This window comes from Neolamprologus multifasciatus, chromosome 7 (genome assembly GCF_963576455.1).
Source record: "Neolamprologus multifasciatus chromosome 7, fNeoMul1.2, whole genome shotgun sequence".
NCBI classification, from domain to species: Eukaryota; Metazoa; Chordata; class Actinopteri; order Cichliformes; family Cichlidae; genus Neolamprologus; species Neolamprologus multifasciatus.
Window position 1 is genome coordinate 9,686,332 of NC_140445.1, and position 20,520 is coordinate 9,706,851.

At 40.2% G+C, this 20,520-nt stretch overlaps 2 protein-coding genes across 3 annotated transcripts; one reads left to right on the forward strand and one right to left on the reverse strand.

Annotated features, from left to right (window-relative positions):
- Window positions 1-1,258: 1,258 nt before the first annotated feature.
- On the forward strand, window positions 1,259-13,078 carry nadk2 (NAD kinase 2, mitochondrial). Of its 2 annotated transcripts, none has more exons than XM_085167030.1 (12): window positions 1,259-2,063; window positions 2,156-2,244; window positions 2,331-2,419; window positions 4,411-4,492; window positions 5,829-5,912; window positions 6,782-6,921; window positions 7,157-7,250; window positions 7,390-7,533; window positions 8,191-8,246; window positions 10,629-10,682; window positions 10,771-10,894; window positions 10,997-13,078. In XM_085167030.1, exons 1-12 carry the CDS (start codon window positions 1,842-1,844, stop codon window positions 11,133-11,135), a joined length of 1,317 nt encoding a protein of 438 aa, XP_085023156.1. In that variant the 5' UTR covers window positions 1,259-1,841; the 3' UTR covers window positions 11,136-13,078. The 2 variants fall into 2 exon arrangements, with proteins under 2 accessions (XP_085023156.1, XP_085023157.1); XM_085167031.1 differs by having other exon boundaries at window positions 7,438-7,533.
- skp2 (S-phase kinase-associated protein 2, E3 ubiquitin protein ligase) lies at window positions 11,205-19,179 on the reverse strand. The gene is made up of 10 exons (XM_085167032.1): window positions 19,041-19,179; window positions 18,238-18,476; window positions 18,038-18,149; window positions 17,444-17,587; window positions 17,108-17,242; window positions 16,675-16,773; window positions 16,457-16,584; window positions 16,131-16,182; window positions 15,861-15,968; window positions 11,205-15,427 (listed from the first exon to the last, which is right to left on the reverse strand). Exons 1-10 carry the CDS (start codon window positions 19,052-19,054, stop codon window positions 15,208-15,210), a joined length of 1,251 nt encoding a protein of 416 aa, XP_085023158.1. The 5' UTR covers window positions 19,055-19,179; the 3' UTR covers window positions 11,205-15,207.
- Between the last annotated feature and the right edge of the window lie 1,341 nt (window positions 19,180-20,520).

A 20,520-nucleotide genomic window follows, 5' to 3' on the forward strand; every position in this document is an offset into this window, starting at 1 on the left:
TGAATTGACTATTTATGCAGCGGCAACTCACAACAACTGTCACCTCAAGGTGCTTTATATTGTAAGGTAGACCCTGCAATAATACATACAGAGAAAAACCCAACAATCATATGACCCCCTATGAGCAAGCACTTTAGCAACAGTGGAAGGAAAAACTCCCTTTTAACAGGAAGAAACATCCGGAAGAACCAGGCTCAGGGAGGGGCATCCATCTGCCGCAAACAGTTGGGGTGAGAGAAGGAAGCAGGACAAAATACATGCAGTGGAAGACAGCCAGAGATTGATAACAAGTGTGATTCAGTGCAGAGAGGTAACATAGTGAGTGACAAAGAAATACTCAGTGCATCATGGGAAACCCCCAGCAGCTTATTGCAGCATTACTAAGGGTAGCCCTAACTATATGCTTTAGCAAAAAGGAAAGTTTGAAGCAGAATTTTAAAAGTAGAGATAGTGCCTTTCTCCCGAATCCAAACTGGAAGCTGGTTTCATAGAAGAGGGGCCTGAAAACTGAAGGCTCTCCCTCCAATTCTACTTTTAAATACTCTAGGAACAAGAAGCCTGCAGTGTGACAGCGAAGTGCTCTAATAGGGTGATATGGTACTATAAGGTCATTAAGATAAGATGGGCCTAATTATTTAAGACCTTGTATGTGAGGAGCAGGATTTTGAATTCAATTCTGGATTTAACAGGGAGCTGAAGGGAAGCCAATACAGGAGAAATGTGCTCTTTCTTCCCAGTCCCTGTCACTACTTTTGGGTCAACTCAAGGCTTTTCAGTGAGTTTTTAGGACTTCCTGATAATAATGAATTACACTAGTCCAGCCTAGAAGTAATAAATGCATAAGATATTGTGCAAATGTAAGAAAGCAGTCAATCACTTTTTGGCACAACACCCGGTCGTGCACGTCTTGATTTCTGTTTCAAGGCACTGCAGCACTGCAGTCTGACCGAAAAGCGTACGAAGACGGACAATTTTGGGGGACCATAAATCCTGCAGATTAAGCATTGACCATTGGTCATTTTCAGTACTCACAATTAATTGCCCAATTAAATTACTAAACATAATTACATATTGACATAATTAGAGAGAGATTCAAGTCAAATAAATAGCTGCTTTGACAATGAGCCACTGCTGATAGCTAGAGTGTGTGTCTGTTTTGTTTTGACTGATCATTCATGCTGGGGCGCTTACACTAAGAAATCCGTTTGTTTGTTTTTTTGTCCCAGGCCAGGCACTTCGACCAGCCAATCAGATGCTACGTTACGTACGCACGCACGCACGTACAGCCTGAGTACGTACCCGGTTGCATGGTTTGTGCTTCCACTGTTTTCTATGTTGTCGCGTATTATTCACCTTCTTATGGGTGTTATCTCGTGTTTAAGGAGCTTTGGAGCGTAGCACGACTTGAATGTGGCGTGCGACAACAGTTAGCCCAGTGAAAAAGATGTGATAGGCAGACAGGCTAACGACTTGTGAACAAGCTGCTAGCTACTTTTAGCTTGTTAAGCTCAGCTGGAAAAGTCCGGTTCTGCCAAATATGGTTAGAAGAATCACTAGTTAGCAGCAAGGTTACTGCTGTTCTTGGCGTTTTAGTGCTGTTCTGAGGAGATACTTTACTCGGACAGTTAAATCTTAACGTCTTCATCTTGCAACACGGGGCGAGCGTGGTGGTGACCGTCCTTGGCAGCTGGGTGCGCGTGGATCTCACTTGACTGTGAAACATCTGTCGAGTACTGACAGGAGTCAGTATGTGCGCTCCCTAACAGCTGCACTACGCAGGACCCTGAGTAACTCTAACCGGATTTTTGTGAAGTTTTTGGTTGTAGGTTCATTTAATAAGGATGGCTCGCCGTTCGGTGCTGTGCCACGGGAGTCGAGCCATCAGCCTGCTGTATGGAAACACTCTTCGCCCCCTCCACGCTTCACTGTGCAGCGCATCACCACAACCGAAAGCTGGGTTCAAACCAGAAAAGGTAGCAGTGGTCACAAAGACTACGCGGTATGAGTTTGAACAGCAGCGGTATCGCTATGCAGGAGTTTCTGAAGAAGATCTAAAGCAGTTGGTAAGACTGCATTCATGTGACTACCACAAAGCAAACACGCCACTTTACATTCTACCCTTCACCCAGTGTTTTACTTAATCTGTGTTCTACAGCTTGCTATGAAGGGCTCCAGCTACAATGGCCTGCTGGAAAGACACAACATCCACACTAGCAATGTGGAGCACATTGTGAAGAGCCTGCAGTAAGATACCGTCCAACAGCAATGTTTCTTAGAGAAATGGGAAGTGTTTGCAGCTGGGACTCTCTTTGTATTCTGTTTGTTTTCAGGAGAGAAGGCATTACTGTACAAGTGGTAAAAAGAGGAGAATACAATGAAGATGTAGTGCGGTGGGCAGATTCCATTATCTCTGCTGGAGGTAGGAATATTTTGTCATCCCAGGTATCATTTGTACAACAAAGCTGTCTGCTTGGGACAGTAATTCATTGTAAATGTAGAACATCAATAACGGCTTATATGGTCATTACCAGTATATATTCTGTTAATGTAATAACCACAGAATAAAAGGTTCTTCCTTGCAGGGCCGTGCAGAGAGGTTTAAAGGGGCGGGTGCTCAAAGTTAAAAAGGGGCACATTGAGCCAGGCTGAATAACAACAACACACATTCATTAAGAATCTAATATGGGCAACAAGGCAAAGCAAACATAGCCGATGTTTTAACTGATGGGTACAATGTTGCTGTTGAGAGGTTGCTGTGGATAGTGCTGGAGGGCAGGGCTGTGTTGATCTGAGACTGTAGACATTAAAAAGTCCATAGGAGAGATGGTAGCTGATTAAACAAGTGTCATGAGATAATAACAAAATGCAAAGATTGGTGACAGCGCTTGGAACCATAAGGCAACAAAAAACTGTGAGAAATAATTTAGGCTCTGCCTGTGAATCACTCTTTGCTTCTCTTCTTCCTTCCATCCCATCATTTCATATATCACTCTCCACTTGCTGTCTATCTGAGAACAAGGCACAACTTGCTATTGCAATAAACTATAATTTAATTATCCACACCTAACAACTCTTGCACTTAATCTATAATAAAATGATGACAAAAAAATGTTATAGCACTGCCTTTAGTAGCCTCACACAGCTCCTACTGTTTCCTCCTCATGTCCTTACCAGCCATGTCTGGACAATGTTATATCATGAGTAATATTTTTTTTTAAATCCATCTAAATAAAACACACACATGCACACACACACAGTGACATTTTAGACCTTCTTCAGAATACTGTATATACTATGGGCATCACGGTGCTGATCCAGAATCCTTACATTATTATTTATTACTAGAGCTACAATAATAAAGCAATGAGGGGGGGGAAGTAATAAATATGAAATAATGTATTTATGATGATTCCATTTGTTTCACTAACCACTCTGTGCAGGGGCAAAGCTTATTACATTTTTAAACTGTAGAGATACAATCATTTTACTGCTGTAAAATCCAGATTTTGTCTTATTTAAAATATAAATCTAATACAATCTGCTTCTTAATGTATGTTCTTTAAAATACAGCGTGTGTTTTTAATATATTATAATTATAATAATGCATAATTATGTGGACATGCATATTAGATCGTTTTTTAGTGAAATATAATCCCTCCAGAAAGGCAGGAAAAGCCCGGAAACTTACTTTAAAACTAAATATGTTCCCAAAAACGGTGGACAGAGCTACAGACCCATGACAGCCTTACAAAGGTAGCCAGCAGCTATGACCAGCACTACTTGTGCAGTTAATAAAAGGACAGGTAATGTTTGTTACGCTGTTGCACACACAGCACGCTCGTTTGTTTCAGTTCGTCAGTTGCAACAAGACAGCTTACCAATGTGTACGTAATAAGCTAATACTCCTGTGTGCTATACACTACAGTGTACGCTGTACACCTACTTACTGGTTTTGTCGCATCAGTCTGTGTCTCTGAGTTAATTTGTGTTTCTCCTACAACTCCGGACCGCAAAAAATGCGCGAGCTCTTTGTGAGCTCGTTCCCGGCTCGTAACCAGCGCGTTCTGCCGTCAAGGGCAATCATTGGTTAAATGTGATCATGTGACTGATGCAAGCCAGATCCTTTTATTTAGCAAAACTGTGATTAATAGTTAAATATTATTGTTGGGGGGCACAGACAGGACTCCGCACGCACACACACATTAAAAAAAAAAATAATTTTTTTAAAAAAGTTGACTCAACAAAAGGGCACTTTGGGCACCCATCAGGAAAGGGGCGGTGCTCAAGCCCCTCTAGCCCCCCCCCTCTGCACGTGCCTGCTTCCTTGTCTTTCACTTTCTTTGTTCTTTAACAAAATCCAAGTTCAGTAACTGGAATTGTGTGGGGATTTTTTTTGTTTTTGTTTATTAGGTGATGGAACAATGCTACTTGTGGCCAGTAAGGTTTTTAGCAAAGACAAACCAGTCGTTGGAGTTAACACAGACCCTGAAAGGTAAAGCACAGAACAGACCATTGTTGGATATGAATTGTATTGTTAAATTAAAGTGGACCTATTATGTTAGTGTACAACTCCATATTTTTGTTGTTGGGCTAGTTCTGCATAGAGCTGGGCAATGTAGACAAAATTATTATCACTATTAATGTTTTTTTTCTTTATTAAACAATTCTGGTAATTATTGATATAGATCTAGGTACATGTTACTATTCTAAGCTAGCTGTTTGTTTTAATATAAATTGAAAGTTGAAGAAAAAGTATTAATAACTAATAGGATACAATTACCTGAAACATGGGGAAATTACTGGTTTACATGCATTAAAAAATACAATTAACTCAAATTAGCTGGCAGTATAACACTATGCTGTACTGTTTAACAGTGCAGGCATAAAAAATGTAAATTAAGTCTACATCTAAAAATCTTCAACTAAAAACACAACATTGTATCTGAATAATTGCACCTGTACCTCCAATTAAGAAGACTAGCCTGTTCACGGTTTCAAGTTTAATAGACATTCTTTTGCATATTTTTGAAAGTAATGAAAGAGGTGTGTGTCATTTTACTGAACTTTGTCAGGACCTGTCGGCGCTGTGTCTTTTTTAACCTGTCTATCTGTGCTCAGTCTGAATGGAGGAAACTCAACAACTTCTGCACTTTTGCCTTTTTGCGACCTGTATTATCTCTTCCTGAGCAGCTGGCTTTTCGTCATTACTTGTTGGGTGCGGCCGAGTATTAGAGCCACGTTAACCTGTTGAACCCCATTGCCCCTGGTACCAGGGTTGAGAGGGAGAACATCTATTGGCCCGATAAGCCATGTGTATTGATTGAATTTATCATTGTCATCAACATTTTTAAAATAGCGTGATCGTTTTGTCCTCAGCACTAGTTCTGCATGGTTTGGAGACGATCTTTATCGTTATGCTGGACCTTCATCTGCCCCTTTAGTTCATCCTCTGTCTTACATGTATTGGGGCTCTTCACTGTGGCAGAGCCAGAAGAAGGGAAAAACTGTCTGAAAATGAGTATTTAGAGCAGCCATGAATTTTTTAGCTCGCAAAAATTATTTGCAAGTACACTGACTTAATTCTTTGAAATTTTGGCCACATCCACTGTTGGAACAGTGTGTATATACACAACAGAAAGTAAATGAAAAGCATAGTAGGTCCACAATAATAAAGACTGTGTGTTTTATTGAAAAGTCATTAATGTAAATTTCTCAGTGCAGTGGTGTGTAAGTATTTAAATAAGTTGAATTTTTCATGGGATTAAGGCAGCCGATTGCTGGTTAACATTTCCAGGTGAGTATATTGAAGTTTTGTCTTTCTACTGAAGGTCAGAAGGTCATCTGTGCCTGCCTGTGCGATACACTCGTGCCTTCCCAGAGGCACTGGAGAAGCTGTGCCGTGGTGAGTTCAGGTGTGTATTTTTATCTACAAATGCTGACTGCTCTCACGCCTTCCTCAATGTTAGCAGCTTTTTCTGGCTCAGTAGTGACGATCTACAGTTATGGTCCATAAGTATTTGGACAGTGGCTGAATTTTTGCAGTTTTGCCTCTGTGCACAACCACAGTTACTTTTAAATCAGGTAACTTACCAATGGAAATGGGGGAATGTGTATGAAATGAGTGTAGTTAAACAGTTAATGCAATACCTTTGTTAAAGTGTAAAGTACCTTGAGTTAAAGTGAAAACTCTGCACTTTAATAACATGTTTGATTTAAAATGTACTGTGGTTCTGCAAGGTAAAAATGCAAAATTGTATCATTGTGTCTGTATTGAAGGCCCTGACAACTGCATTATGTTATTAACTAATACCGGTGGATTATTTTATGTTCAAAGTTGTACAGAAAATAGTCCATAACTCTTTGCTGCTGGCTATAGCGTACTGAACACCATGGAGTTGTTGACATGTCATTAGCTTATAGTTCAGGAGTTTAAATCTGTGTGTCTGGGGAAAAGTCACATGATGTCTAAAACCCCAAAGCTGTGTCGGATATCCTAAATCCATTTACACTGTCCTGCTACTAGAGTTCACTTGCTGCCCACTGTTAAGAGTTTTGGGAAAGGTGTCCAGTGAAAATGAATATGGTGATATTTGGCATGCTGTCTTAGTGTCACCGTTTTATTTCCTCAGATTCTGTAGTTATGTTTCAAAGTAGACCTCCTCTTCTCATAAAAGTGGTTTAAAGAGGATTCAGAGACAAATATAGAAAATGGAGAAATGGCGCACACACAAGGCTTGAGACTGCAGATCTCGTCCCCTTACATTTCCCTGGCTGTCTTCAGGTGGCTGTGGCGTCAGAGGATCCGTCTGCACTTAGAGGGCACAGGAATAAATCCCAATCCAGTGGACCTCCACGAACAGCAGCTCAGCCTGGAGCAGCACAACCAAGCTCACCGCTTCACCTCCATGGACAACTTAAACAGTACGACCCACTCAGCATTAGGACTGCCACGATTAGTCGACTAGTCACGATTACGCCGACTATCAAAATAATCGTTTGTGGCAGCCCTACTCAGCATGCTTGTCTGATCCAGTCTCTTTTCTCCAGTGTCACTCAATCCTGAGTTTGGGCAAACATGGCGTGAGATTGGGGTTATATTGATGTTTTCTTGATTTCTTTCCCTGCGTCCTTTTCCCAATTCAATTACTCTTTCTAGGGACAGGAACACTACATGAGACCTTCTACAAGCCTAGCCTTCTTCCTGTTAGAAGCTTAAATGAAATCTTCATTGGAGAATCTCTGTCTTCCAGGTACCTTAATCACGGAAGCAGATTCTTACTCCCATCTAAGCATGTTTGCATATTGTAATTTTCATAAATCCTCAGTCCCTTCACTGGCATGCTGCACGCTTTTCCAGCACTCATCAGGAAAAATCTCTGTCCACCACAGGGTGAAGTTAAAATCCTTCAAACCCCATGTTAACCTCTTGCTCCATAGGGCTTCCTACTACGAGATCTCCGTGGATGATGGCCCATGGGAAAAACAAAAGAGTTCTGGACTGAACATTTGCACAGGAACAGGATCCAAAGCCTGGTACACAAAACAACTTTAAATGTTTAAAAAAGTAGTTCCTAATCACCTTCCTGCACCAGGAATAGCTCTTCCTGCACCATTTAAAGCTTTGATGCTTGAGTCAGGTGCAAATGAACCTCATAGGTTCATAGTCTCTTCACATAAGTGAGCAAATTCTTACTGGACTGTAAAAAGTGTGATGTGATGGGAAAAGTTTCAAGTCACTGGAAAAACCTAGGTTGTAACATCTGTATGAGCACAGCTGCACAGTAATAATAGCCAGTGGGCCTTTATCATGTTGTGTGGATCAACCAAAAATTTCTCTTAGTTGGCTCCAAACACTTGATTCATCTTTGGTTGGTCTGTGAAGAGCTTTTAATATTCAGATTAATATTATTAAACTTCACCTAACATTGAAAGGAGATGCAAGCAAGACTTAAACACACACAGATAGATATAAAGATAGATATAAAATTTATATTGGCCCAGCTGTGATTTACTACTAAAAATGCTGATTCTTTACTTAGACATTGTTTTATTTTTGTCACGTTTTATTTTTCCTATAAATTATGAAAGCCATTGATGTAAAGCATGATATTGCCTTACAAATAAGAATGAAAATAATCGTGTCTTTACACTTATCAGCTCCCTCACAATCTTCTCTCTTGTGCTCCACAGGTCATACAACATCAATAAACTTGCTGAACAAGCAGTGGAAGAAGTTCTAAAAATTGGTACGTACTGTACATGTGCAAATTTTGAGATGCAAGACCCGCAGATATAGGGATGGGTATTGATAAGATTTTCACGATTCCGATTCCATTTTCGATTCTGTTTAACGATTCGATTCTCTTATTGATTCTTTTAAAAAAGGAGAACACTAAGGTCGAATAGCTTAGAACTTTGTTTTATATCTTCTCTTTGAACAAGATAGAAATTTAGGAGTAACATGGCCTTACAAACCCAACAGTGAGATCTTAAGAGATCCAGCCTACGGCTCTTCAATGGAGTGTCACAGGGTCCCCAGGAAAAAAAATTGTAAATGTAAAATAATAAAATAAATATTCTTCTGTAGCAATAACAAAGTATAACATACATTATTCTGTAGCAAATACACAAGAATATCCAGTAATGTCCCTGCCTACAATTAAACACATTCACTTACCGAAAATCGGGGGCATCTGCTGTGGCAAAGAGATGCAAGCCTATTACCACAAACTTAGTCACTGCTCGGTGACATTCGTCTATCCTGGCCTGAAAGGAGACGCTACCGGTAGACTGCGGTGAGAACTGCCAGCATCTGAGGCAGCCAGACTCTGTGTGTCTCTCTCATCATGGTCACCTAAATGTACAGTAATGGCAGGTTTTGTAATAAGGCAGATCGCGCTAACATAATATGCACTGTTAGTTGATTATTTACCTGCCGCATTAACGGGAGAGGACGTGCAAACGTTACCGCTGCTGCTGGGTTGAGATTCACGAGTCCGGAGCGGAATTAAAAACACGACATTCATTTAAGGTCATCGTGTGTTTTGTGAGCAAATGCTTTTGCATATTCGAAGTGTTTCCTCCCTTAAATGAAATATCTACTTTGCAAGTATTGCAAGTTGCCCTGTTGTCATCCGTTCTCGTAAAGTATAACCAAACTTTTGAGCGTTTGAGCCGCCATGTTTCCTGCCAGGTAAATGACACTCTGCAACGTGGTGACGTCATTCAGGGCGACTGGAATCAATAAGGGAATCGTTTGCAAAAATGGCAAACAGTTCCAAGGAATTGAAACAGTGGGAACCAGTTCTCAACAAGAACCGGTTTTCGATACCCATCCCTACTCAGATATCATCATAACTTTGCAGAGTAGCAGGCAGAGACTTGCAAGATGTGTCTGTCTTAATGTTGCTTATCAGCAAATGCAGCAAAATAGCAACACCTAAACTCTCAAGAAGAATGTGTAGTTCCATTTGCCTGGTTGTCAATCTAAACAATTTGTGTATATTTGAAAAAGAAAAAGACCACTTTCTTTATTTGCCCGATGCAGCCGCTCTCTTACTCACTGTCAACCACTCAGTCTGAAGCCCTTCACCTCCTCAATTCAGCTATGGTTCCCCCACTGCTCTGACACACCCCAAAATCCCCTGTGATGAATAAAACTGTAATGATATATTGATGATTTTTTAAATTTATTTATCACAAACTGATTAAATATAAAGTTCAGTTTTTATTTATTTATTTAGAGTTACATGATTTTTGTTTTTTAATGACCCCTTGGCAGTTGTACTGCTAAACCCACCCTTCCCTTTAACCATCTTTTTCTGAATAGTTGACCCTTGTAAGCAGGAGCTTTAAACAGCAGGTGGGTGTAACATTACCCAGAGCTGTGTGCCTGAGGTAAACATACTGCACATTCTAGTGTCAAACAGAAACGTACATACTAAATTGTCTGGAGTTTTTAGGGCTAAAGCACATACACTTACCTCATAACTTAAAACTGTGGACAGGGGTAACACTGAGTATCCACCCAAGGTTGTTATTATTATTATAAAGGAAAGAGCCTGAGTTTTAGTATGTGTTAGTCTGGTAAAGTTTCTATTGATACTTGCCTGCCTACAAGAAATGTTGCCTCTGACTCTCCACTTCATAGAATAATAATTTAAAAGCCACTGAAACAAATAAAACAGCTCTGGAAGCTGACTGAAACTAAATTCAATTAAAAGCAAAAAGTCCAAATAATAAAATATGAAAATGAAAAACTCTAATAACTCTGGTGTCCACCACTGGAACAGCATTCATGACAGAAAATAAGGGGAGGTACAAAAGGTCCACTTTCCACCAGCATGTGGATTAAGAGGGGAGAAAAAGAATAAAACCTGGTATTATTTTATTAGTAATTCTGAGGACCTTTCACTTAAACTATAACACACCCAGTAAGGTTAATGCTAAACTTCCCAAATTTTCAAAACAAAAGTTAACAAACTGCAGTGATCCCACTTACCTGGAATCCAAAATGTATTAGATAATATTTGGCCTCTATTGTACTGTTCTGGAACTGTAGATTGCAACTGGTCCTTGCATGCATAAAACCCCATTTGTTTCCTAAATGCCTTTTTATTTTCTTCCAGGGAAATCCCAGTCAGGTCTGGATATCCCCCTTAACCAAGAATTAATTGAAAAAGGTGAGCTCCTATTTCTCTTGTCATTATTGTTGATTTGTGTAGTTTTATAGCCTTTTTTTAAATCTTGCTCTTGTGCCTGTGTGATCAGTTACAGAGGAATACAACAAGTCTCTGGTGTTCAGCCCAGATGACAACCGTTTGTTCTACAGCGTCAGGGAGCCCATCGTGAACAGGGTCTTCTCCAGCAGTCGACAGAGAGGCTTTGCCACAAAGTCAGTGGTGATCACCAGTCTCAGGCAGAGCACAACGTCGATGAGTCTGTGCTGTAACTGAAGCCTTTGATCGTTTTGGTTTTTTTTCTTTTCTGCCTTCAGGTTGTGTGTCCGTTCCCGCTGTTGGGATGCATGCATGGTGGTGGATGGTGGGACTTCCTTTGAATTCAACGATGGTGCTATCGCTACAATCAGCATGAGCGAGGAGGACCAGCTCCGGACTGTTGTGTTAGAAAACTGAGACAAGTCTGAATATCTCTCAAACTAACAGTGTTCACAAGTGGATGTGTTCAAAGGGAAGTATTTGTCCTTTGCTTTTTGTTATATTTTTCAAAAAAAAACAAAACATTTACACTTTCTTTTCATTTTTATTATTTGTGTCACTATTCCAAGCTACAAAGATGATGATCCATTATTTAGATGATCCATTATTTTCTGATTATATTTACAGTATATCAGCACAAGCCCTAAAGTGAGCAGTGAAACTAAGGCCAAGATGAAAGAATGTAAAAACTCTTTGTAGACCTGAAGTCTTTTGGAAACGTCAGACATAAAAACTACACTGATCCAGCAGACTGTTGGTAAATATTGCCCCACACTGAAACAGGACAAAGATTTTGATGTGGTTTCACACTACTGAGTGAGCTTTAAGAATATGGGCAAAGTTATTCAGAGTTATTGTTGTCAACAAATCCAAATTACTCTGCCTCAAGTTTATAATTTATTGCTGAATACACAAAAAACCTTTAAACAGAACATGGCTGCAGATTTCTAAAGAGTTCAAACTTCTGACATTGATATATCAGATGATTCTTTTTATACATGCATTACGATTAGGACAGTGTCACACTTTGACTTCCTGATTATCACCACTGATAGCATAACTTGAGCTGATTATAATAAAATGCTTGACTCATGTGAGGAGCTTTCTGGGAAATTGAAGATGAAATAAAAGTGCAAGAACGTGGGGAGAGTGTAGCCATAAATGTACAAAACCGCACAATAACACAATTGTTATTGAATGTATCTAATGACAATTGGTATTTCAGTTTTTAATTTTTGCTTTTTACCATGTTACATCTCCAATCTCTATATATATTATGTAGGCTAAAAGGAATCATTATTTTCAAACTGATTAGTAACTTACTGCACAACCGTCTGGCTCTGTGATGCGTTCCTGTTACATGTGATGCGCAGTGCTAAGAGGACTGTGGAAGCAAAGCCCCCTGCTGGTCAAACTGTGACAGGGTTTTTAACACCCCGCCAAAACAAAACAGTTTTTTAACACTCGACATATGTGCTGATGGCACAACTAGCATGGAGTTCTTTTCTGTTCCTACAGACCACTCAAAGCACTCCATTTTAAAAATATATATATCTGGATATGTTGTGTTAAGTTATTATCAGCCAATACTATAAGCTAGCCAACTGTCTTCAGTGGTGGATTAATCCACATTTCCTACTCATCCTACTATCTACTATCCTATAAATTGAGGGGGAAATAATCTACAGGATGTCTTGATGGTATTGAAAGAACATTCACTAATGCATTTAACCTAAGTTTGTGGCCAACTGTGGGATATGCTACATCTGGCTTTGGTACAGTATTTGTTACCAGGAGACATTCTCTGTTGGTTTCAGGGCCTCGTTAACACTAACACTAAATCTAGATTCATCAATCCTGTCCTTTCCAAGCATATATTCAATTCCGCTGTAAGTTTTATAATTGTAAATGTATGCAGAGGACTTGAAGCACAGCAGCTTGCTGCGTAAAGATATTTTTGGAATATAGTGTCTATTTTTCCTAGCTGTCTGAGCCACACAGAACGGTACGTTTTAGAGAAGAAAATGTAGTGCAGCAAAGAGAACTCAATGTTTAAAGGGTTGGGTTTTTTTTTCTCTAGTAGAGTTAAAGGGGCTGTTTCTTGACACCTAAGACAGGAAACAGTTTTGTCTGTGGTGGGCATGGCTAAAGTTATAGGTGAAACAGTATCTGATGGATGCATGTTATTTTTAACCCAACAAATCTCTTGACTTGGAGTTTTCTTGCAAAAACCATGTTCTGTTTGAAAAGTTATCTGCAAAGTGTAACATGCACCATGCCAAAGGCAAGTTTCCCTGTGGAAACACACTCTACTGGAATGTGTTTTGTTTTGGAACTCGATAAAGTGATATGAACTACAAGTGCTTCTGTGTGCTGCTTTTGTTCCCCCCCTTAAGCTCATCTTATTATCTTCCTGTCCTCATTGTATCAAGCAGGTTGTTTTCCGTTGTGACTATAACAGGAAATTTATCATTTTTAATAATTAAAAATCTGGAGGCTGAAATAATGGTCCAAATTGTGGGAGGAGTCATCCTTAATTTAAAAAAAAAAAAAAAACCAAAAGCACAATCAGATTTGAGAAGTTGTCTGCTGGAAGAAATGCTAAAAACTATCCCTCTGCAGCAACTTGCCTTGCCCTTGATACATTTGGTTATGCTCAGTGCATTTAATCATCTGCACAGTGTACCATTTTAGTCTGTCTGCTGTAACTGCAGAAGAACATCATCTGTTTCTTGGATTGTTAGCACTGCAAGTATGTCACAGTTGATGCCATACCCACAAATGTGCACTGTTCACTTTTATTTATATAGCGCTACAACACGGCAACAGTCGCCTAAAGGCGCTTTATACTGTAAAGTAAAGACCCTAAAATAATAAAGAGAAAACAGAAAACCCCAACGGTGTAAGCACTTTGACAGTGGGAAAGGAAAACTCCCTTTTAACAGGAAGAATCCTTTGACACTGTTTGGGGAGAGGCAGCAATTTGCTGAAACTGGTTGGGCTGAGGGAAACAAAACCGAACCAAAGAGCAGAGTGGTTTGTAAGCACAGAGAGAGGGAAAGAAGAAATACTCAGTGCATCACAGGAAACAGCCGAGGCCTATTTGTTACTCATCCGAGTAACTTCTTCAGTCTCAGCTGAGTGCAGGTTTCCCCAACCATATAAACTGCACATGTATGTGTTGTAAATGTACTGTTTATAAAAGGTTGAGGAAACCTGCAGTCAGCTGAGACTGAAGAAGCTACTCGGATGAGAGAGAAAACACGATCCAGATGAACAGAATGAACCTTTTGGGATCTCCAACAGGTGTTTTATGATTTTTCAGGGTTTTCAATTTATTCACATCTCTTCACTCCTGTCGGTTCATACAAGTAGCAATCAAATTCAAGTTTAGTACAAGAAATCTAAAATATCTGCTTACTTCTGCACTGTCCAAATACTTTTAAGCCTTAAAACTGGACAATGTATTACAACTGATTTCTCTACAGGAAAAGCAAAACTTTTTAAAACTTAAATCAAACTTAACATTTGAACATCAATCGCATCTTTATTGATCTAATAATCCACTGATGCTGCAGGGGCAAACATTACATAAACATGTGGCACAAACTGTACATTTCCTTAACTTAAGTTTCCTTAAATTAAATAAATCCCACAGAAAAATTCAATAGCTTTTAGTTTAAAGTGGTTTATGAGAAAGGACTCTGAGGTGAAAATAAGTCATTCACATGTTCCTCTAGAATTAAAGCTGACACGAGGGCAAACACATCCACGCTATTGAGCTACTTTGATTAGTGCAAGCAACACAGATTATATGGAAGTCCATAAAAGGTAGTCTCTTTAGCAACAATGTGTTAAGACAGATCCACATATATCAGTTGTCATTAAAACTGGTTCAATTAATAAAATCAAATGTTCTCTCATCCTTGCAGCTGACACACACAAAACACTTTACTGTTAAATGTGTCGACAGCTGGAGGTAAGGATGCAACTGATAAATGTTAGATTACAAGTTAAAATTATTTGGACAATAGTCAATTATTGACTTTTCTAAAATAGAAGAGGCCGTTTTAAAATCATTAAGCTTATCAAAAGATCTGTGATCATTTAGGCAGCACAGTAAATGCCTCATTAACATACCTTCATTATGCATTTACTGATTTCCAGATATTAGTGAGCAAAACTAATAAGAGTATTTAGCCAATTAAATCACTTTACCCCCTTGTAAACCATGCTTAATACATTTTTTAAATGAATTAAAACATTATTAGAACCTAAAACAATGTAACGTTTCACTTCACAACCCTGACACTTCACAAGCTTGCGTGCTCTGCATTTAAGATCACACAAATGTGCAAGCAAGGCTAGAAAGCATATTCTTTAGCAGCAAACACTGAAACATTGTTCCATTACTGCACACCAGGTCAGACCTGAATGCATTGGAATTTTGCAGGACAAAACTCTCTGCGTTACAAACTTTGTTACTTTGTTACAGTCCAAACCGCAGTCTACACTTCTTGTTCCACATGGTGCGGTCGCTGGTGGATCCAACAAACCTGCTGGCCGGTGTGGGCCGGGCGATGCTTGAAAAAGGTCTGGAGTTGATGCTCACATGAGGCATCTCCCTCTTCAGAGAGGGCAGCTGGCTATCTTGCACCAGCCCAAACACATCCAGCTGGCTCAGCACAGGGAACATTATACCCACGTCACTGCAATCACACCAGCTAAAGTATTAATCGTGATTTTCAGCTATTCAAATAGGATTCTGTATTCTTTTTAGAAAACTATAAATTAAATTTAACAGATTTTCCCCGTTTAGGCCCCAAATAAAATCTAGACCAGCATTTAGTTTTCAGTATTCACTCATGCAAACAAGTCCCAAACATAGAGCTCGAGGTTAGAGCAGAGTTTTTGTATTAATAAAATCAAACACTAGCACTAGTTACCAAACAGACTAGTGCTGTAATCATCATCCGTTTACTTTACTAGTACCTTAGACAGTGCGTTTCCATCTGAATAATGATCACAAACAAACATCTATATACCTGTGGCAAATAAATAAATAAGCTAGAAGATTAGATCAGATGGGACACACCAACTAGCAGTGACATGGATTGAGGTGGGAGGCAGACAAAAACTTACGTGAGAGCAGCAAGGTGAATGTGATAACAGCGGCTCAGGGACAGATGCAGCAGGTGCTTGAGTTGTTTGAGGACAGGTAAGCAGTCAGCTGTCAGCAGAGTGCTATCACTGCGACACAGAAACAGGTTTTAAGCTGCAGTCATCTGTGGCCACAGTAAAGACATTTTTCCAACCATGACAATTTAATTTGCAATAGCAAATAAAACGAGACAACTTAAAGAAAAACCCCACAATTAAATACCAAACATAGAACGATGACTAAACTTTTACCTCAAATCTAGAGTTTTAATCTGGGGGCATTTTTCCACCAGCACCTTCACATCTAAAAATGAGAAATAACACAGACACACATCAGAATGATGCAACTCAAACAATCTTTAAGACATAGGTCTATATCTAGATCGATCTATCTATAGTTTTCACAAACTACGGTAATTTCACTTCAGCAGTATGCACCCTCAGTGTTACCCTTCAAGCTGTCAAGTGAATCAAATTACTGTATCATTATGCAGTTTGTTCTGTGTTACATCATTAAGGACAAACCAGCTGTGTTTGTTAGTGTTGAAATCAGTGACTTGAAGATCTCCACCACTCACCATTTAGGGTGAGGCTCTCTCTGTAACCGCTGAGGTTGAGATGCGTAACACTGGAACTCAGATTATCAACGACGCTCTTTATGTGATTATTATCAAAGGTGCACCATGATAAGTTCAGCTGTTGTATACTGAAACACAAAATAATTGCATTAGTAAATCTGAGGCAGAGGAGAAACTGAAACTGTGGTTACAAAGTAAATAAGGACTGAGCAGCTGACCGGGAAAAGGATTTAAGCATCCTAGCGAGCACAGGAGCAGAGAAGGCAGAGCAGCCGCTGAGGTTGAGCTCCTGTAGGCGGGTGTTCTTTGCCAGACAGCTGAGTAAAAGAGATTAACAAATACACCCAAACATGAGCTCCAAACACACAGTACAGATTTAAGGCTCAAACAGATTCGGAAAATGCATCTACTGAGAGGAATTTAGTGTTTTGCCAGTTTACAATCGACAGTTACAGCACGACTTTTCCATCTCTGATGAGGCTCTACTACAAACAGCATCACTGACTTTTCAGACAAAGGCATGTTTCCCACGACATCTGAAGTCAGAAAAAGCTCAGACATATTTTTGATAAGAGAAAAGCAGCTGCAAAGACACTGGGAATCAGTGACATCCCTGCTGCACTAATCAGTAGCAAATGGTTCAGATCTCACCTGATGATGGTGTCAGAGAGCTGCAGACCCTCCAGGCTCAGACATTCTAGCAGTCTGCAGCGACAGATGATGTCTTCCAGAGCCAACGTTGGTATGATTGAGCTTGACAGATCCAGCTGAACCACCTGCAAAGAGCTGTATAATGGAAAAGAAAGAAAAGAGCATTTTTCTACTTAATAAGTGTCACAGAACTTAATACTTAGAGCTCTTTGGTGTGAAGGAAAATTAAATAGTTAGACAGATAGTTTTCATTAGATTTTCGCAGGCAAGGAAAACTCAGAGTAAGTCTTCCACTGAAGAAGAAAGTCAGGACACACTACGATATATGTGACTAACCCTCTGACTGTTAAGTGCAACTCTTCCACAAAGGAGCGGGGGCAGCGCAGTCTGCGGATGCCAGTCCTCAGCACCTGCTGCAGAGCCGGAGCCGTGTGGGTCATCCCCTCTAGATCCACACTGTGCCACAGAGACTCGTCAAACCTGTGATGAATGCACAAGCAAAGAGGTGTCATGGAGGCAAACCCCTACAGCAGCCTGCAGTAAATAACCTGCACACAGCAACCCGTTCTGTTAAATGTGAATTTCACGGTGCGTGTCATTGAGAATATCAAGCAGCACAAACTCATTTGTCAACCAGTTTGTCAAAATTTAATAATTTCGAATGTGATGGTGTGCAAGTAGCTGTGACAGCTGTTTAATGGATGAACTAGGAGTGATCCTTTAATGAGGAATCCACAGGGCCACAGATTTCCATATTTTTGAATACTGTGATAAGTGTCACGCGTTTAAACACACAGATGTGAGAAAGAACCAGAGGCGTGGTTTGAGGTATGCAAACTCAATCTTTAGGATCTGCCCTGCACTTAAAAAAACCATTTTAAGCGGGAAGAAGCAGGGCCAGAAATTTTGTTAATGATCATTATGACTCACGCCAAACGTTGCCAGCGCTTGCAAACTACAGATATTCTGACAAGGTCCCGTGGAGGAAGGCAGAAGAAAATCCTAAGAACAACCTCATCTGGTAGTTGATCCCATGAAATGTCTGCAGAGGGAAGGAGAAAGGGAAAAAAGTTAAGTTGATCACAGGTGAAAGTCCTCATCTTAAACATCAGAAAACCATCTGCTCCTACTTGGTGAGGAGTCTTTCCTCCTTGGTCTCCTGCTAAGAACAAATTGATTGCTGTCATTCTCCTTCCCCTTGCTGAAGAGCCGCTGTTTCTTGCGCGGTGGTGTGAACTGCAGGATGAGATCTGTTGGGGTGCACTCAGTGTCCAGGCCCTCGCTAAGAATGCCTCTCGACTTGCTTTTCCTGGGCTGAGTCAGCATGGAGTCCTGCAAATTTAGGCAGGGACGATCCTGCAGTGGGACACTGTTGGAAGCAGAGGTTAATCAGACATGTGGGCATCGTTAAACAAGGCTTCATCATTACACAGACACCCCACAGAAAGGCTACTTAGCGGCCTAGCTTCCTCTAAAGAACCCCTCCATGCCCGCCATATTGATGTAGCTACCAGCGGAGTGACCGCGCAAACTGACTGCAAAACCAAACGACAGACACCGTCTCCTGTCTTTCAGTACACAAACACATGCAGGTGGTCCAGGACGTCCACTCCTGCCCTGCGGTTAGCTTACAGTGTGTACCCCGGGAAGAAAAGAGCCGTTGACAGGCGTGGAGGGAAAGCGCGCTATCGGTACAGTTTTACACTAACGACGCTGCTGACGGTCTACCGAACACACAATTTCGCATAAAAACCGCCTTATTCACACCGCTTTAGAAATGGAAAGTTTTGAGTCGGGACAGTTAAACAGCACCAAGCTAGCCTTGGGATGGCGGCTCCTTTTCACATGTGCAACACATCTGAGAGATAACGTATGCACCGCTATACCTCAAATATGTTTAGTAACAGAAAGTAAGAATCACTGAGGACGATACCTGTCGCCTGGCATTTCCTTTAACTCGAATCAAATACGATCCTACACGAAAAGTGCAAGACTGGATCGCAGCCCTCCAACCGAGACTTTAAATTCGCCGCCAACACCGGGGCGCCCCCTTATAGTTACGTCACGGACGTGCCTGCACGTAGATCGTGATACGTCTTACGCATTAGTGATTTCGCCAGGTGGCAGTTTTTTGAGTTATGTTATGTTATGTTATGTGCCATATTATTGGCTTTAGAACGGGTGGTAGACAGATCTTTAGAAGTAATAATAGTGATTCATTGTTAGCATTGTTAAGCATTGAAAAATCGTAGATTTTGTGTGTGAAAAAGCAAAAATATAGTAATAACGTGGACTCCCGCTCATATAAGTATTGTGGGTAATGAAAGAGCAGATAGGTTGGCCAAAGAAGCTATTAAAAAGTAGATATTGATATGCAGATACCGTTGTCGAATTCTGAAGGGAAACGTTTGGAAAGAAATTGAGAATTTATGGGAAATGGCGTGGGATAATGAAGTAAAAGGGACAGTACAAAACCGTTCACGTTACAAGAAATAGAAGAATAAGTAGGCAGGAGGAGGTAATTATAATTATAAGTAGAATAAGAAGAGGTCATTGTTTTCTAAATGACACTGTTTTTAGCAAAGGGAAACATCTTACTGATTTGTGTAATCGGTGTAATGCTATGAAAACGATTGAACATGTGCTTTTTCGTTGCAGGAAGTATGTCAGTCAAAGGAGAATGTTGAGGGTAGAAATGGGTATTACTACCGAACCCAAGTTTGAAATGGTGGTTGATCAGTTAAGTCATGATGAAGGGAAAGGAAAGACTTTGTTATTTGAGAAATACTGGACTCATCGAGAGGATCTAAAGACATGGAAGTGATGTAGCAGTAAAATCCAGGAGATGGAAGTAGTGCAACATCGTTGGATGCAAGCTGCCGTTAAAAATGAAAGAAGAAGAAAAGTTCTATTTTTAGGCAGTAGGTATTAGGTCCCGATTATTAGCAGGTCTTTTTCCTTAGTCGTAGTTTAATAAAACAGGGAAGCACTTGTGTTACCAATTGGGTCAAAAGACGTATGAAGTAAGATTAGGGATGTGTGCGACGAGTCGACTAATTGCGCTATTGTCACTAGTTGGTACCAAACTTACTAGTTGTTGTGTCCTAAATGTTATGCAGCCATTTGCCACCAGACGGTTGTTGAGAAACACCATATATAAGTTAATATAGCCCTTTGGTAACCCTATTAGAATGAGACTGCAGATACAAATGGCAGAAAATAGCTTTTTCCTAAAGGTGAATGGGCTTTGCCTTAGTGACAGGGTGTGGGGTTCAGAACAGAGCCACTATTCTTCCACACCAATCATCGGTGTCCAACCTAACAACCCTCAGGTCAGTGGCCCAGTGTTTTACTGTGTGTTTTATTTTATTTTATTTTATTTTATTTTTTCTTGTAAAAAAGCTTTTATTTTT

Excerpts from the sequence above, each read along its gene's own strand:
- nadk2 (XM_085167030.1), top strand. The coding sequence starts at position 1,842 with ATGGCTCGCCGTTCGGTGCTGTGCCACGGGAGTCGAGCCATCAGCCTG. Across the intron at positions 2,420-4,410 it reads TTCCATTATCTCTGCTGGAG|GTGATGGAACAATGCTACTT; the intron begins GTAGGAATATTT and ends TTTGTTTATTAG. Across the intron at positions 4,493-5,828 it reads GTTAACACAGACCCTGAAAG|GTCAGAAGGTCATCTGTGCC; the intron begins GTAAAGCACAGA and ends TTTCTACTGAAG.
- skp2 (XM_085167032.1), bottom strand. Across the intron at positions 17,243-17,443 it reads TTGCACTTAACAGTCAGAGG|CTCTTTGCAGGTGGTTCAGC; the intron begins GTTAGTCACATA and ends TCCATTATACAG. Across the intron at positions 15,969-16,130 it reads ATTAAAACTCTAGATTTGAG|TGATAGCACTCTGCTGACAG; the intron begins GTAAAAGTTTAG and ends TCTGTGTCGCAG.